Below are 19,681 nucleotides of genomic sequence, written 5' to 3' on the forward strand. Positions count from 1 at the left end.
TTTTACTTTGTTCAGAAGACGCTTTCCTGATTAAAGAGGTGAGAACAGCATTTATTAACCAGTCCCCTATAAAAAATCTACCCTAAACTTAACATCAGTGTCTAAAAGGGGCAACAATACAGGATGCTACACATATAACGTTCCACTTCCACTCCGCCGGGCGATTTCTCGTGCGTTGTTGGAACGGCACATGTAGTGTATCTGCCCTGCATCATTTACTCATTTTCTACTACGACAGCCACAGCCACGCCCACACTAGCCGACTAAGCCATCCCCACAACACAAGATAATGCCACGTCAGTTTCTAATATAAAGTTATATATTACGGGCCACTCGAACCTTTGTAATGCTAAAAAAAAAAAAAAAGGAACTTCGTACAGACGGGTTTAATGAGAGTCGCTTATATCAGGTGAATGTTTAGTGAAACTTGACAAGCTATTCCCTTCAAGCCAATGATGTATTTTTAAACATATTCTTGCCATCTTCATACATTTTCATTCAGCTTACGACAGAAGTCTCGTACTGAAGGGGTTCCTGAAGGATATTACCGACTCCCAAAGTTCTAATTGTTTCTAATGATCTAAATACAATCTTTAACCGATACCAAGGAAAACAATAATCAGACGCTTAGCAGATTTAGAGAATGCGTGTTTTATTTGGGAATGGAGATTTTGGGAGTGAGTGTTTTAACGTTTTAACCTCCTCCACTTCCTCCTCCTCCACCTCCTACTCTGCTGTTGTTGTTGTTTTTGTTGTTTATGGAGGGGGAGAAGGGGTTAGCGAATTGCTAATGTGGCTCACTGAAAGGGTTGGAAGGGATCAGATGTCTTTTCAATTTATTGTTGCACCACCAAACGATTTGATTCAGCCTTTGCGAAACCTCTAACAATGATTGGATTAGTGGAGTTTATTTCTAACCTCCTTCACTACCATTCATCTATCCTGTGTCGAAAGAATCATCAGAAGAGAGGCAGGAATAAAAAAGGAAAGTCACCCTCAAAAAGGGAGTTTGGGGAGGAAGTGCGTAAAGGGGATGAGGGGAGTTGTCGGCGTGGCTCTCTCAAGGGCGTTGGTTTCGCTCTATGGCTCCTATGACTCACTCTCAGCTTAATAAAATAGTCTGGTTCCAGCAGAGATAAAATACTACACTTGCCTCTGCCATGACGGGAATAATGGCGACATTATTAACTCTCTCAGGCTCATGTTCTCGTTTGTTATGGAAGCCCCATAACACTTTTCCTAAGCGATTTATTTTACTTATAACATCTTACTGCACTAATCTATGTTACAAAGGTCCTTCTAACATCGCCATACTCAACATAAATAACTAACAAAAGGATATTAACCACCCATATCCAAACATAAATCGCTAAGGAAAAGGTGTCAGGAGCTTCCTAAACAGACGAGAAAAAGAGCGTCAGGCTCCTGTGCCGCGTCCTTAAAATCGTCTGGAGTTAGTAGGCTCCTTCCTCCCTCGGCCATAAGAAGGCTACTGGTGATGCTAATTAACTCTCAGGCTCCTATGACTCACTCTCAGCTGAACAGAATATACTCACGTTAACTGGTACACAAGATAAAGAGTTGTTCCCACCGTTACTCCCAGTCCTTCATTTATGCAACAGGTCAACTCTGGGACTGTCTCCCTCTGTCTGTATTTCCTACTTCCTATAATCTCCAGTCTTTCAAACGCAGTGTGTCCAGGCATCTCGAAATGAACGGATCTTGAATTTGGCTCTCTTTTGCAGTTTTTTTTTTTTTTTCTTGGAAGGAACGGTTTGCGGGCTCCTGGCCTTTGGTTCCTTCTTTCTTGCATTAAAAAAAAAATGACGAGATTATGGAAAGTTAAGCTAAACAGGTAAAATATGCAAAGCTCCAAGAAAGACAGAAGAAGACTGAATCTGAGAAAACAAAGCGAATGATGCAAAAGGATTATTATTAAAGACTGAGTTGGTCTGGACATGTTGGGAGAACGAAGGATGGTATGGATGTGGAAGGTGAGAAGTGTGAAAGTCGGGGGGTAGGGTTGCGAGTGGCAGGACCGAAAAAGACCTGGGACGAGGTCATGGAGTGTGACCTCATGGATAAGGGGCTGAATAGGGTGGCTGCCAGAGTTTGACCAGCGTGGAGAGCAGCCATTATGTGACCAAGACCGACGCATGTTTCTTTCTGTGGCATTGACCTTTAACCTACTGGTTTCATAAACAACAACTCAGCCCCGTGGTTGGCCCTAACACTTCCAGGTTTGGCTAAAATAGGATACAAACTGCTTCGTTTGTTCATAAGTAGACGGACACACCCACAGCATGCAAAATTTGACATCCGCTCTCGCTTTGAGAGCAAGGGTGTAATCAATAAATAGTGTGCCGCTGAAGGGAAGCATCTGAGGGAGAAATAAAGAAGGCAGAGAGACATAAAAAGTACAGGGAATGGAAAAGTTCTGGCATGAGAATGGAGGGAGGAAGGAGGAAGTGAGGGAGGAAAGAGAGCCGAGGGAATGGCGGAGCCTCAGGGGATGCTGGGCTAAGGTCAAGGAGGAGAGATGGGAGGAAAAGGGGAAGGTGAAGGGGAGAGGTTGTAAATGAGGATAAGGAAGGAGGGATTTGGGGGGGAGAAGTAGATGGTGAAAGAAGGGAGGAGGAAGGAAAGGGGGAGAAGGAAGGAAAGGGGGAAGAAGGAGGAAAGGGGGAGGAGGAGGAAAGGCGGAGAAACAGCAAAGGGAGAGAAGGGAGGAAAAAGGAGGAGGCAAAAGGGAAGGGTATGTGAGGGGAAGGGAGATGGAAAGGTAAAAGAAGAAAGAGGAGGGGGGAGAAGGAATGCTATAGACGTGGAGGCCTATGAGAAAATTTGGAGGAGATAAGGGGGGAAGCAGCAATAAGGGGGAGGGGAAAGGGGCTGGGGAGGAGACAAGACACTTTATCTCGCTTAGGGAACACAAATATTGATAGTTTTAGACAAAGAAGAAGAAAGGTAGTCGTCTGGAACAGAATATATAGAACGATCAGAACGGAAACAAGGCGCTCAAAGACATCCACATACTCTGCACCAGCCTACAAAAATCTTCATTAGCCATAAGCAAGTACGAAATCATCATCTACATACATCAGGTATTGGACGTCCCCTCCTTCATCATCCATTACTACCAATATCCTTCCCTTCATAACTCGATTCTTTTTTCCTCTCTTAACCCCATCCATATATATTTTCAACTGCCATGAGGACATAATACAAGCCTATCTTATATTAACACTGATATTAAGCCACTTAGACGCCCACTTACCCCTTCACAAGCCTCACTGTCATCACAACTCTTGACAGCATTCAACAGCTTCCCAGCTACTCCACACATATGCAAAATCTTCCATAACCCCTCTCTGCTTACCCTGTTGCACATTTTCTCCATATCCATACCACAAATACCTTACCCACCACAAATTTACGTGCTCGGTCTTCAGGTGTATTTATGTTCACCAATTAATACACAGGTGACCCGGTGTGGTTGAGGGTGTCACTGGCTGACATCTGATATTCACGAAATTGATGCTCCTCATTTCCCTCTCCCTCCTCCTCTTCCCTCATTCCTCCTCATCCTCTTTCCACTCCTCTTTTTCTCATCATGCTTCTTTAACTCTTCCTCCTCCTCCCCTCCTTCTCCTCCACTTTTTCCTCCTCACCTTTCTCTTTCCCAATCTCCATTCCTCGTTTAGTATATATTTTTGTTTTTTCCTTCTTAACCCCAACCCTAATAAAGATACACAGAATAGAGTAGAATATGTATACAATTATATAATTAAATAAACAGTGCAGGATTTCCAAGCTATCAGGATATACCATTCAAACTATCACCTTTTTATTCCTCTTCACGTTCATCATGCTCATCATGATCATTATCGGTTCTTCTTTATAACATTCCGTCCGTCTCCTCCTTCCTAATCCCTCTCGTCCTTTTTTATTCCTTCTCTTCCTTCCTCTTCCCCCCTTTCTCCTTTACCCAACTTCCCCCTCTCCCTAAAAATGATTAATGAAATATTCACCTCTAACTAACCCTTGTTCTTCCATCTTGCCCTTCCGCCGCCATTATTTTCCCCTCATTCCAGTTTAAGAAGTACCCACCCCAATATCGCTGTCATCACGTAGCGACGGTGCCGACACGCCCAGCAGCCTTAACAAACACCTTTAGGACTCCCAAACACAAGGCGTTTTAAGCCTTTACACGCTTCTGTCCTTTGTCTTTGAGCGTTTCTGTTTCCATCACCACCAAAGTAGCTAAAACATAACATAAACACACACAGAAATCAGCCAAACTTCCGATTTCTCCTTAGTCTTTTTTTCTTTCTTCAAATGGTTTACTCTAACTTTTTTTTTTTTTTTTTTTTTTTCAGAGAACCTTCAGTCTCAAGTAGGTGTGATTCCTGAAAGTCGGATTCCTCGCACCTTCCGTAACAACACGCAAAGGCTCTGCTTACCATGCATAGGTACCTTGTCTAAATGCCCTCGTTCTTTCCCTTATTTCTTTTAATCTAGGCAATTAATAAAAACAAACATTTGACAAAAATGTATGAAGATGTAGTAGGGACGGAACAGCGCAAAAAAAAAAAAATCATAGGAGATTGGTCGAGACAGTATAAGCACATGTAAGCCAATCTCTACATTATATTATCATTTTCTCTCTGCAATATACGTACCACTGCGGTGTTGCAGTTATATAAGTGTAGGTGTACTATGGAAGAAAAGTGCTGTGGATATGGTATAACTATTCCTTTAAAATGCAGTATATCAAATATGTCATTATAAAAAGACACGATTTTTCATGTGCTAATACTGCCTCCACTTGCTTCTCTCTCTCTCTCTCTCTCTCTCTCTCTCTCTCTCTCTCTCTCTCTCTTTTCAGTGCCGTCACTTCACATTCATACTTTTCTATAGAATATATCCTCATAATACATAAACCTGTAAAATAAAATACGCTATAAATATAATCTTTAGGTACTTACATCTTCTGGGAATTAAGTCGTAGTGAATGGCATCTGGAAGGTGCTGGCGTAAGAATAATGGGTACCGTAGCCCTCTTCCTCAACTTCTCCTTCACATCATCTCACCTCATTAATCTCCATATTCTTACTAGTTCTTCTCCTCCTCCTGCACTTCTTCCTCCATTTTATCTTCCTTCTTTCTCTACCTTTGTTGCTTCATATCCTCCCCACCTCTACCTCTTTCTCCCTCCTTCTCCTCCACCCATTCCCAATCCCAGCCCCACCTTAAGATCACCTCCTCCCAGCACACAATATAAACACAGATATTCATAGTCTCAACAGTTTTCCTCCTCTTCCACTTCTTCCTCCATTTTCTCTTCCTTCTTTCTCAACCCTTTCCTGCTTCATATCCCCTCCACTTCTACCTCTTTCCTCCTCCTTCTCTTCCCCCCTTTCCATTCCCAGCCCCATCTTCACCTTCCCCCAGCACACAATATAAACATAATTCAATAACAGGTAAATAAGCAATGCAGGTACTCACATTTTCCGGGAACCAGGGCGTAACGAAGGGCATCTGGAAGGTGTTGGCGTAGGAGTGGAGCGTATCGAAGCTGTCAGGCTGGACCGACCCGACCATCGCCCACACAGGCCGCGAGAACTGACGGCAGACTGGGGGAGAGAGAGGGAAACCAGAAGTGAGAATCATCATCATCATCATCATCATCAGTATCTTCATCATGATCATCATTATCATCATCATCATCATCATCAGTATAACCATCATCATCATCATCAGTATCACCATCATCAGTATCACCATCATCATCATCAGTACCATAATCATAATCATCATTATCATCAGTATCACCATCATCAGCATCATCATCATCACTATTACCATCACCACCATCATCATCACTAATACCATCACCGCCATCACTATCATCATTCATCACCATCATCATAACCTCTTTTCCACTCAAGGATGGGGCGAGATAGTGATCAGAATGCAAGGAAGGATAAAACAGGAAAAAAAAAAGGTGAAACGTAGAGGCAGTAGAGAGGTCAGAAGCCAAAATAATAATAATAATAATAATGCAGATGTCTGAACCCACTGACCAACACAAGACCAAATCTTCATCAGGGCAGGTAAAAGTACTGACCCAACACACACCTCCTTATCTTACCTCCTATCTACCCTCCTCACCTTATTTCCTCTCTGGGCCTTTGATCTTCTAAGATACATAGGCGGTGTCTTAGCCTCTACTCTTTCGCGATTCATTTTCCATATCACTCCTTAACACTCCCTTTGTAAGATCCATTATTTATATCGGTTTAATATCGATATAGCTTGCACCAGTAGCATACATGGGGATTTTGAGGGATACGTGCTGAAAAAATCGCTAAGGAAAACGTGTTACGGGATATCCAAGGCCACTTAGGAATGATGCTCTAGTTTCTTTCTTCGTCGAGTGAACAGGAACTTAACTCACCATATTCAGGTTACAGTCTCTCTCTCTCTCTCTCTCTCTCTCTCTCTCTCTCTCTCTCAATCAATCAACTAACAAAATGTGTCCAAAGAAGGCCAGTGAGTTAATAAATAGAGGCCAAAGTTATTTCTTTTATTCTTTCCATCTCCCAACGACTTTATTTAGCTTAGTATAACAACCTGAACCGTTGTGGTTGAATATATGACGGCCTTAACACAGCCCTTCAATGTGAGGGGCTGGAGAAGGGCGCCTTCGCGCGGTGGCATAGATACAGCTGGACGGTTCCGTTGACTGATTATACAAATGCTCCTCAACTCCTTCCCTATCCACTGAAAGGGAGTCAGTAGACTGTATGAGAGGGGACACTTCAGCCTGCACTCTATGGGTTCACATTCAAATGAATCCGGAGTTACTACAACAACTACAACTACTACTACTGCAACTACTAATACTACTACTAAAACTACTACTACTACTACTACTACTACTACTGCTACTGATGCTCCTGTTGCTGCTACTACGAGTGCGAGGAGTCTTTCCTACAATGAATTAAAGCGTCTCGTTGCAGCACGAATGCACTAATGTCATCCGGCTTCCCGTCGGCTGTGGATGCGTCCTTGCACCTCTTCCAAAGCGATTTATTTTGGATATGGCTGGTTAATATCGTTTTTTACGTTATTTATGCACAGTACAACGATACTGGAAGGATTTACATAACACAGAAGAGGACAGTAAAGTGCAATAAGCAAAATATATCGCTTAGGAAAAGGTGTTAGGGAGCTTCCTTGGCCAATGACAATACGAGACAAAGAATGGACGATTTCAGCTACCAATCACTATACTTCTTACACGACGATCTCCAACTGCCATCACTGGCCTCAGTACTAACAAGGCATATGGGCCTGATGGGGTCCCTCCTGTTGTTCTCAAGAACTGTGCTTCTGTGCTTACACCCTGCCTAGGCAAACTCTTTCGCCTTTGTCTGTCAACTTGTACCTTTCCTTCTTGCTGGAAGTTTGCTCTCATTCAGCCAGTCCCAAAGAAGGATGACGACTCCCAACCCTCCAACTATCGTCCAATTGCTTTAACGTCCTGTATTTCAAAAGTTTTCGAGTCAATTCTCAATAGAAAAATTTTAAGGCATCTTTCCTATCACAACCTTCCTTCCGATCGTCAGTATGGGTTCCGTCAGGGACGCTCCACTGGCGATCTTCTCACCTACCTTTCAGACTCCTGGTCATCCTCCTTTCGGGACTTTGGAGAAAGTTTTGCCATTGCACTTGACATCTCAAAGGCTTTCGATCGAGTCTGGCATAAATCTTTAATTTCCAAACTGCCCTCCTACGGTTTCTGATCCTTCTATCTGTGCCTTCATCGCTAGCTTCCTTTCTGGTCGTTCTATAGCCGCTGTTGTAGACGGCCATCGTTCTTCTCCTAGATCTATCAACAGTGGTGTTCCTCAGGGCTCTGTCCTATCACCAACTCTCTTCCTTTTATTCATCAATGATCTTCTAAGCTGTACATCTAACCCTATCCACTCATTCGCTGATGACTCCACCCTTCACCTTTCCATTCGGTTCCCGCAACGCCCAATTCAACAGTTACTTCAACAAACAAGGGATGAGGCTATGGCACACCTAATGTCTGACTTGGCTCGTATCTCTGGCCGGGGTAAAAATAATATGGTTGTTTTTAATGCATCTAAGACTCAGTTCTTACACCTATCAACCCGACAAAATCTTCCACAGGTATACCCATTAATGTTTAATAATATTCAGCTTAATCCTGCATCATCCTTGAACATGCTTGGGGTTTCATTTACTCGGGACTTATCTTGGAAAGATCATATTACATCTCTTGTAAAATCTGCTTCCAAGAGATTGGGTGTGCTAAGCCGACTCCGCTCTTTCTTTACCCCTGCACAATTGTTGACTCTATACAGGGGTTTTATCCGCCCCTGTGTGGAGTACAACTCTCATGTGTGGGGAGGTTCCCCACATACAGCTCTTCTCAATAGGGTGGTGTCAAAGGCTTTTCATCTCATTAACTCTCCTCCTCTTACTGACTCCCTTCAACCTCTGTCTCTTCGCCGCTGTCATGGGGTTTTTATAACATCACGGTAATTTTGAAATAAATGGTTAAATGTTATATAAATTGATAATAATATTCAATAATATTGAAGAGCAGAGACAATGGTTGTCTTGCTACATCAAGCAATGATTACTTTACGCTGGCTTAGCACGATTCTCTGAGAACGAGAATTTATAAACTTTCTCAACAGTACACAACAGAGACTAATTACTCACAATTGCTGAATTACTGTACTGTTAGCCTCTGGAGAAAGTTACATCACCCCTGACAATAAATAACTAATACTAATAATAATAACATCAGGTTCTTGCTGATGCATTAACTCCTGGCACAACGGATTTTGTTAATACAAGACTGGTCTAAGTACCAGTTATGAAAGCAAACGTTTATGCAAGCTAGAGCTATATGGAAAATAAGCTTAATTATGGAGAAATGAAACAAGAGTTTACTTACATTAAGCTCAAGAAAGGAACTGTTAAATTTATTAATCACAAAAAATAAATTTAACGTTACAATTCAAATCAATTAAATGAGACGCACTCACTCACTCACGCAATAGCTAAATACTTACGCCTAGGGAAAAACACCTTAATTAAGCTCTTAAAACTACAAAATACACAAAAGAAATACCAGTCGATGAATGCTATGTATCACCACTAAGGTGGGAGTACTGGGATTACTGAACTAGTGGAGCTTGGGGTGCTAGCTGACCTCTCCAACTTGTTGAGCACAGAACCTTTCTCCGTCACAGCAAACACAAGACTGAATTCAAATAATGTATAGGCAGGACGCACAAGCTACCAGAAGAAGGCGTGGCTAACGGTTTAGGCGAGCAGAGGCGAACGATAAAGAAACAATTGTATCGCTCAGTAGCGCACTTAGTGACGTGCATTAAATCGGTCACTTTTAAACAGTGACGAATGTTTTGAAAAGTATACCCCGAAATGGAGGGAGAAACGGTTAGCTGAGCGATACACAGTGAGTTTTCCACTAATAGTTCGTGGCTTCTCACAAAACGGAAATGTCGCGAATTGATTCGTGACATTACGCCCCTACAAAATTAAATTTTTTCCTTATGGGAAAAAATTTGTGGATATATATATATATGTATACATCCTAAGTCATTCGCACAAGATTCACACTGTGGTGTGTGTGCTATCCTGCTACAGGAGAAAGTCGCAGTCGCCAGTGAGTGAAAAAACCTCGTATTTACGTTAATAGAAGCAAGCTTGAGGGAAAAACTCCGTGACGACGGTGAAAATCCTGTACTCAGGTCAAACTGAGCGAAAATTCGCTACATTTACACTGACAACTAATTGTTGTGTAGCGTGGTGTATGTAATACACGGTGTAGGTGTGACAGTTGTAGTGTAACTGTACCTACGTGTAAAATGACACAGTAAATAATAATATGGCGACGACGAAGGCAGAGAAGAGGTGGTAGCGTGCGGCAGACGATCAGCTGGCCCGCACAGCAAAACTGCTACACCCATTGCTGAACCTGCAAAACCAATTAAGGTGGAGTATCAAAAGTGTCAATGAGACAAAATTCTTATTACGTTACAATTACTCTCTCTGCCTAGCAATCAGTACATGCTACGAAAAGTACACTCGAGGTCGTCATTAATTTTAGCACACAATTAGTGTCAGCAAGTTGAGAATCCCTGTGCAAACTCGGGTCTTCCATAGCCTCGAACCGCACACGGGTCCTCAACCTGTGCCTTAACCTACAGTACTTATATTAATATCGGGAAGCTGAGAATCCTTGTGCAAACTTGGGTCTTCCATAGCCTCAAGTCGCCTCTGCGGAGTTCTCACCCCCCCCCTTAACCTACAGTACTTATATTAATATCGGAGAGCTGAGAATCCTTGTGCAAACTTGGGTCTTCCATAGCCTCAAGTCGCCTCTCAACTTCCCCCTTAACTTACGGTACATACTTATATTAGTACCGGGAAGCTGAGAATCCTTGTGCAAACTTGGGTCTTCCATAGCCTCAAGTCGCCTCTCAACTTCCCCCTTAACCTACGGTACATATATTAGTACCGGGAAGCTGAGAATCCTTGTGCAAACTCGGGTCTTCCATAGCCTCGAGTCGCCTCTCAACTTCCCCCTTAACCTACGGTACATATACTAGTACCGGGAAGCTGAGAATCCTTGTGCAAACTTGGGTCTTCCATAGCCTCAAGTCGCCTCTCAACTTCCCCCTTAACTTACGGTACATAATATGTATGTACAGGCCCTGGACATAATGTGTCCTGTGGGGCCAATGGGCGAGACGTCAGGTCTGCACCCACTTCACCACTACCCTGTCTCTCAACTGACTCAGAGATTACAGGTGTAGTTACAAATGGCACAGGAAGGGCACGTCCCTGATTAGTGGTGATACTTTGGCACACACTGCAAGAACGGACAAAACTATCTATGTCCCGTCCCATCCCTGGCCAGAAAAAGTCAGCTCGGATACGGCCCTGGGTCTTCCTTTTGCCCATGTGACCTCCTGAGGCTGAACAATGACCCCATTGTAACACTGCTAGGCGGTACTTGGCGGGAACGACAAACTGCAGTCGAACCTCGCCCTCGGGTGTTCGTGACTCACGGTAGAGCCGTCCTTGTTTACGAAGGAACTTGGCTCGACCTCCCGTGAATACTTTATCACTCGACCCTTTTGTTTGTTCCACACGGCAGCAAGTGTCGGGTCAGAATGTTGTTCTTGTACAACAAGTTGACTACACATCAGATCTTGCGGTGATTCAATGATCACTGGGGTTACACAGTCTGGAGCCTCAGTCATGGCTCGTGTTACTGCAGCAGCCGAAGTCTGAGTAGCGTCATCGGAGCAACTATCCTTGACTCCATTAATATTGCCTACTATAAAGTCAAATAGAGGCTCTGGCATGACAACCGCAAGTGTCGTACCAGTATAAAATGGAGATGTCACCTGGATACATGCCTCAGGGAACAATCTCACTGATCCATCAATAAGCTTTGCATGGATCTGTCGACCTGTATACTGCTCAGGCCGAACTAAACTCTGCTTGACAGGAGCAACCTGAGGAACCATTGTCTCTCAGGACCTTCACAGGAATGCCTCCCACAAACCCTGGCTGTACAAGGAAGGTACTGTCACCTGTGGTGGGGCCTGTGGAGGAAGCAACTAGCCACTCATGAGGCTGCTGAATTGATGTGGCAAACATTGTGCCTTGTGAGTTATAAGATGGAACATTGGCCATCTGTGGAGGGGGGTTCACTGTCACTGTGGGACTAGTGAACTGTGGGGAAGTACCCACACTGGTAGGGACGTGACCACCAGGCTGCTGCTGAGGAATGAAGGCTGCATTCGCTTCCTGTCTCTTTTGAGCTGGTGGTGAAAAAGTTTGTCCCGACGGTCGATTGCGTGGCTGATACTGCTGCTGGTTAGGGTACTTGTTGTACCTCTTCCACTCAGGTTTCTGAGTGTTTTGCCCCTGGTCCTTCCACTGCGGTTTGCTTGGACCTTGACCATTACTCTGAGAACGGCCTTGGTGCTGGGATTCAGTCTGAGACGGCTTCCCAGACTTGGCAGTATCTTTTCTGCTCCAGGTGTTTTGCTTTTGAGCTTGATAGCTGTTTGCAGTAAAGAATGCATTAGCCTTCTCTGCCATTTGGCTGGCATCTTTCACCTGGCAGATCTTAAGCTGTGCTATGAGCTCAGCAGGCCACGACCTCTAGCTGTGTACGCAGCATAAGGTCAATTATCCCCTCACGCGTGGAAGGAGTTTCATCTTTCTCCATCCACTCATTTAAGTAAGCTGTGAGACGATCAAGGAACTGAACAGCTGTCTCCTTGTCTTGGAGACGAGCTCGCATGAACTGAACTTTGGCGTCGTCTACTGTGAGACCATACGCCTTAATGAGCGCAGCTTTCATCATCTCATATGTGAGATTGTCTCCACGAATTCTGTGGAGAATATCGAGGGCAGGGCCCTCAAATAGGCTAAGAAACTGAAGCCGCTTAGCTGCCTCATCCAGTTGATATAAGTCTGCCATGTCCTCAAAACGAGCCATGTACGGCTCGATTCGCTCGCTTTCCTTGTATGAAGGAAGCTTGATGCGTGGGGTCGCCAGGACATGTGCAGGGAGAACGTTCGTGGAGCTTGGACCAACTGCAGCAGACGTGTCTGAAGCCAAGGAATCTCGCTTGAGCTTCAGCACTTCAAGTTCATGTTCTCGTTCTTTGTCTCGTTGTTCACGCTCGTATTCGCGCTGTTCTCGTTCTTTGTACTAACTCGAGCTCACGTTGTTTCTGCTCGTGTTCGCGCTGTTCTCGCTCGTATTCGCGCTGAATCCTACGCTCTTCACGAGCATCTTTCTCACGTTCTTGCTCGTAATTGAACCGTGAGAGAACGTAACTCTGTATTTTCTCTGGGTCTGTGAGACCCATATCTTTGGCTTCCTGTACAAATACAGCGGTAGCCATGGCGCTAATTTATTAAGCAACCCGAAATTGAGTACTGACTGCTTAGCGACGAATACTAATAAACACAAGTAAAGAGTACAGACACAAGTTAGTGGTGACCAGTCTTATCCAGTTAACTGGCAAAGAATAAATCAAAAATGTAAATGACTGGGAAGACTCAATAATAAACACAATGGGTACGCGACTTCCCAGAAGCGAATAAAATCGTGTGGCGTTACCAAGAATAAACTAGAGTTAAGTACTCTATTGATTAATAAAGCAAAATTCACTTGCTAAATTAACGGTAACCACCAGTAAACTTGTGCCTATAAACTTTAATGATAAATTCCTAAATATGAACGAGTGAGCACTATCTCGTGAATAGCTTTATAGCTAGGAGTTAAATATCCTGGCGAGGTCGCCAATTGTCACGGGGTTTTTATAACATCACGGTAATTTTGAAATAAATGGTTAAATGTTATATAAATTGATAATAATATTCAATAATATTGAAGAGCAGAGACAATGGTTGTCTTGCTACATCAAGCAATGATTACTTTACGCTGGCTTAGCACGATTCTCTGAGAACGAGAATTTATAAACTTTCTCAACAGTACACAACAGAGACTAATTACTCACAATTGCTGAATTACTGTACTGTTAGCCTCTGGAGAAAGTTACATCACCCCTGACAATAAATAACTAATACTAATAATAATAACATCAGGTTCTTGCTGATGCATTAACTCCTGGCACAACGGATTTTAAGTTAATACAACAAGACTGGTCTAAGTACCAGTTATGAAAGCAAACGTTTATGCAAGCTAGGAGCTATATGGAAAATAAGCTTAATTATGGAGAAATGAAACAAGAGTTTACTTACATTAAGCTCAAGAAAGGAACTGTTAAATTTATTAATCACAAAAAATAAATTTAACGTTACAATTCAAATCAATTAAATGAGACGCACTCACTCACTCACGCAATAGCTAAATACGCCTAGGGAAAAAACACCTTAACTAAGCTCTTAAAACTACAAAATACACAAAAGAAATACCAGTCGATGAATGCTATGTATCACCACTAAGGTGGGAGTACTGGGATTACTGAACTAGTGGAGCTTGGGGTGCTAGCTGACCTCTCCAACTTGTTGAGCACAGAACCTTTCTCCGTCACAGCAAACACAAGACTGAATTCAAATAATGTATAGGCAGGACGCACAAGCTACCAGAAGAAGGCGTGGCTAACGGTTTAGGCGAGCAGAGGCGAACGATAAAGAAACAATTGTATCGCTCAGTAGCGCACTTAGTGACGTGCATTAAATCGGTCACTTTTAAACAGTGACGAATGTTTTGAAAAGTATACCCCGAAATGGAGGGAGAAACGGTTAGCTGAGCGATACACAGTGAGTTTTCCACTAATAGTTCGTGGCTTCTCACAAACGGAAATGTCGCGAATTGATTCGTGACAGCCGCACTGTTGCATCTTTATCTCTTTTCTATCGCTACTTTAATGGTCACTGCTCCTCTGAACTGTCTGCTTGCATTCCTCCACCTCTACGACGAACGTGTAGCACCCGTCTGGCAGCAAACTCTCATCCCTTTTCTGTCCAACTCTCTAATGCAAGAGTTAACCGTCACTCCCAGTCTTTCATTTATGCAACAGGTCAGCTCTGGAACTGTCTCCCTCCGTCTGTATTTCCTGCTGCCTATGATCTCCAGTCTTTCAAACGCAGTGTGTCCAGGCATCTCAAAATGATCGGATCTTGAATTTGGCTCTCTATTGTATTTTGTTTTTCTCCTGGAGGGAACTGTTACTGCGGGCTCATGGCCTTTGGTTCCTTCTTCCTCGCATAAAAAAAAAAAAAAACTACAAGGACGAATAAAATCCTCCGTTGGTAGCAGGAATAAAACAAGTGAAATTTCAGTCGTCCCTTGCGGTATATTTATGACGATTTTAATGCAGGCTACAGTTAATCCTATCTCTCTATCTATCATTTGCCAGACGCCTTAATCCCACACGGGGTGGCCACAAACAAATCGCCACCACGTCGCCCTGTCCGCCGCCATTTCACTGCCCTGCTCCCAGCTCACACCCCCCTCCCTCACATATACCTCTCCACTCCATCCTTCCATCTCATCCTTGGCCTCCCCCTCCCTCTCTCCCCCCTAAACCTCACTTACATACACTCTCCTCGTCAGTTACTCCACTCAGTAAAAATTCCATCCTACCCAAATATAATCGTTAAGAGGGAGAAGATACAGTATAAAGCGGAAAGGACGTCCGGTTATTTCTCGCCAAGTCCAGTCAGTTTTATGCAGCCTTAAAGAGGTCTGTTATGCTGTAGTGATGAATGAAGGATGTATTTAACCCAATCATTTTCTGAACTATATCCTACTCTGAAAGTAATTCAGAGACAGTATGAGTAAAAAGCAACATCCCTTTTTCCCTCCTCGTCATTCTTTCTGCCTCTCTTTCTCCACTTTTTTTCTGCTCTCTCTCTCTCTCTCTCTCTCTCTCTCTCTCTCTCTCTCATCTCCATCTTACCTCCCCTTTACCTTCCCTTTGCTCACTTCCATCCTCCCCTCACTTCCCCTCTGCTCCCCCTCTCCTCCCCTCCCTTCTCCCCTCTGCCTCCTCTCCTATCACAGCATAATTCTCTTATTTTGGGGGTATCCTTAACCACTTCTTAAAAAAATAAATAAATAAAAAAAAGGGGGGGGGGTTTCCTAAAGAAAACTATCTGGTGGTAGCAAGGGAAAATGGTCCACACTATTGAACGAATTAAAGGTAGTTATGTCTAATTACGGAATTCCTGCCTGAATTTTGATAATTCTTTTGTATAGTTATTTTATTATGCCATTCTACCCTTGATGATAGATGGCGGCGACAATCATCCGCTCACTTGGTGTAGTGCTGCCTATTTCCTTCACCTCTGTCATTCTTTTTCTGTGTCTGCCCTCCTCTCTTCGTATTTCTTCCATCTTTCCTATCACTTTTTACAACTTTTCTTTCCTTTTCAGGTGGCTTTACATTGAGTGACAGGCCTAATGGTTTCCCGTAGGCCAGGAGACCATTTACAACGCTGGGTGGTAATGATATAACCAGTCTATCTGATTCAAAAGCACACATGAGAATTTTAAAGTGTAATAGGCAGGATGAGTTGCTACAGAAGAGGTGTTACGACAGACCCCAAGGCAGCGAGAATACGTTCCCCAGTGGCTGGAGAGAGAGAGAGAGAGAGAGAGAGAGAGAGAGAGGACGCTGGCTGGCCACTCCATGGATCGTGTCGAGTGAGGGAAGCTAATCTGGGGTGATGAGGGAGATGACCTGGGGTGAGACGAGGGGAGATTAATAGGGGTGAGGGGTGATTTATTGGGTGGTTAGGCGTGAGATGGAGTGAGAGTATGGGAGGAAGAATATGAAATTTTGCTGGGGTGAAGGGAGTGTGTAGGCGTTAGAGAAGGGGAGAAGGAGGGGAGGAAGGGGTAGAAGCAAGCAAATGGGTAGAGGTGAAGTGAGAGGAGGCGGGTGCAGGGGTGAGAGTAGGGGAGAAAGCGGGGAGGAAGGGGTTGAAGAGAGAATATAGGTAGGGGTGCTGTAAAGGGGAAGGGTGAGGGGAAAGTAGGATAGGGAAGAAATGAAACAGGGTGGAGATGTGTAGGGAAGGGAAGAAAAATGAAGAGAGGGGTAATGGGTAGGGAAATGAAGGGAGGGGTAATGGGTAGGGGAATGAAGGGAGAGGTAATGGGTAGGGGAATGAAGGGTGGAAATGGGTAGGGGAATGACTGCTGGGCTAATGAGTAGGGGAATGATGATGGGTAATGAGTAGGGGAATGAAGGGAGGGGTAATGGGTAGGGGAGTGAAGGGAGGGGTAATGGGTAGGGAAATGAGGGTAGTGGTAATGGGTAGGGGAATGATGAGGGGTAATGGGAAGGGGAATGAAGGGAGGGGTAATGGGTAGGGGAATGATGAAGGGTAATGGGAAAGGGAACGAAGGGAGAGGCAATGGGTAGGGGAATGAAGGGAGGGGTAGTCGGTAGGAGAATGAAGGGTGGAAATGGGTAGGGGAATGACTACTGGGCTAATGAGTAGGGAAATGATAAGGGGTAATGAGTAGGGGAATGATGAGGGGTAATGAGTAGTGGAATGATGAGGGGTAATGAGTAGGGAAAAGTGAAAATGAGGGACTGGCCATGAGGAAGAGATGTAAGGGGAAGTAGGTAGGCGTGAAATGAAGGGTGGAGGTGAAGATATGTAAGAGGTAAAGAGAGTGAAAAGGGAGATAAGTGAGTCAGAGGAGGTGGTTCTGGTGAGGTGGCTGGAGTCAGGGGGTGGGATGGCTGAGATAAGATAAGGGTATTGGAACGACGTGAGGTGAGGCTGTCTGGCCCTCAGTTGACGACACAAAGCTTACCTAAATCATTTTCACTACCGAAAGAGGATTTTTGTCTCAGCTTACAAGTGGCCAGTCCCCGTCCATAAAAAGCTGGAATCCTTACAAGACGAAATATAAACTTTTATTCCTTCTATTACTAAACGACTTTATTCACCGTCATAGTAAAGAGGTTAACTTTATTTTAAACATTTAATTAAAGCCTATTTCAGGTAAGGGAGGTCAAATTTATCGCGTATCGAACCTGGGCTGAAAAAGAAAGAAAAAAAGTGAGCGAGTTTCGTTTTCTCTAATTTCATCTCCCTGAACTTGAATGAAAAAAGTGTCCTGACATTTTATATATATTTTTAAACTAATGGCGATTGAATTCTACCCGTGTTTCGAGAATTACATTAGAAATACGTGTCGTTTTGGGCATGACACTAGAATTATTAGATGGTAGAATTTTAAAAAACGTATTGGTATTTTTTTATCTATCTGACCGTAGACTTTTTCGAGTTCATCTTCATTTTTTCCAATTCATTCGACTTTGGACATAGGTCAGGCAGCCCGTTTCTTGGTTCTAGTTATCCACCTACGACACACCAATCAAGGGCTGGTCCTCTGCAGAATTATAGTTTGTGTGTGTGTGTGTGTGTGTGTGTGTGTGTGTGTGTGTGTGTGTGTGTGTGTGTGTGTGTGTGTGTGTGTGTGTGTGTGTGTGTGTGTTTTCCTACGCGACACTAGGCAGTTTAAGTAACCCATTCAGAGGTCCAGTCACCCACCTCCGACAGATCACCAAAGTGCTGGTTCTCTGCAGCTCTCACTCGTCATCCTGGCACTTGGGCGCTAACACCTACTGTCTCTTGTGTTATACGCCATGGATACCACATTCCATCTGGTATTAAAGTATCAGAGGTGGTGTCTTCATGGGTCGTATTCTAGGCGACAACAAAGATTTCTTAAACACTCTTCCTTAGCTATTTGTTCCCCATATTACGTCTCTTTATCCTCTTACATGTTGTTGATGTAAACTATGTCGAAATTAAAACTAGGTATACAAATGAATTTTAAGGTGCAAAAGAAGCCACCAAGACAGGGGTGCTACGAAGCCTCCTATGGCACACACGACAAGGCCCTAAGGCAGGTCGGTGGGCTGATATGAAGGACCAGTTAACAAGACGGTATCCAGTTTCAATCCACCACCCACGACACTGACTCCTTCACTCCCAGGACGTATTATTATTATTATTATTATTGCTTTACTCTTGGTCTTACTGAACGATTTGATTCACATAGAGAGTGCCCTCTTAGCAGTGAAGCGGGTAATGAAGGATACATATAAAACCAGCACTATTCTCAAACTTTGTCCTGCGTTGAACAAAATTGTCTGGAAACAGCTTCAAAACATGGAAACAACGTCCTTGGCCTGAAGGTGTTAATATAATTCATCGCAATAAAACAGGGTGTTAAAAAAGTTACTGTGCATTAGAAGATACCGTAACTAACATTCCCAACTGCCACACCTCATACCGGAAACATCTTGCACTGCCTCATCGCACACTGTCACATCTCACACTGCCACACCTCACACTGCCACATTCCATACTGCCACATCACACACTGCCACACCTCACACTGCCACATCTCTTACGGGTCCACAACTTACTAACATTCCTCACACTGCCACATCTCATATTGCCACATCATACACTGCTCCACCTCATTCTTTCACACTTCATACTGCTGCACCTCACACTACTACACCTTATACATATTGCTATCTCTCACACAGACATACTTCACACTACAACACCTCATACTTCTACACATCATACCGGCACATCGGACACCGCCACACCTCATATTTCGGTACTTATGACTACACCTTACACTACCACACCACACACAGCCACATTTCCCAATACCACACTATACACCACCAAATCTCACACTGTCACATCACACACTGCCATATCTCACACTAACAGACCACAGACGTCCAAATCTTTCTCTCACACTTCACACTACCAGATCTCACACTGCCACGCTTCGCACGGTCACACATTAACACGTACACCAGACACTGCCACATCTCACCGCCATACCTCACACTACTACACATTAACTATATACACCTGCACTACACTACACTACACTCTTCCCATGCACGCTTTTGTCCTGTGTTATTTATGCAAACTCTGTCCATAGTACGATATATTTTCAACGACGAAGAATTTATTATTGTGTAATGTGTAAAATATATGCTCAAGGAAGATATACTACAGAGTCTCCTAAGACCATGACAACAGGACCATTTAA

At 43.7% G+C, this 19,681-nt stretch overlaps 1 protein-coding gene and 1 pseudogene across 1 annotated transcript in view; one reads left to right on the plus strand and one right to left on the minus strand.

Annotated features, from left to right (window-relative positions):
- Positions 1-6,108, minus strand: part of LOC145414574 (glutamate receptor 1-like) — a 576,687-nt gene extending 570,579 nt beyond the window's left edge. The window contains exons 1-2 of the mRNA XM_080284127.1: positions 6,087-6,108; positions 5,509-5,636 (exon numbers count right to left, since the gene is read on the minus strand). Of these exons, the coding sequence (XP_080140253.1) occupies positions 5,509-5,636; positions 6,087-6,108 (150 nt within the window). The remainder of the gene's footprint in view (positions 1-5,508; positions 5,637-6,086) is intronic.
- A 428-nt stretch (positions 6,109-6,536) lies between these two features.
- Positions 6,537-19,681, plus strand: part of LOC145414639 (glutamate receptor 1-like) — a 252,684-nt pseudogene continuing 239,539 nt past the window's right edge.

Source organism: Coenobita brevimanus, chromosome 1 (genome assembly GCF_032717465.1).
Source record: "Coenobita brevimanus isolate Jiangsu-jjx chromosome 1, ASM3271746v2, whole genome shotgun sequence".
In the NCBI taxonomy this organism is placed as follows: Eukaryota; Metazoa; Arthropoda; class Malacostraca; order Decapoda; family Coenobitidae; genus Coenobita; species Coenobita brevimanus.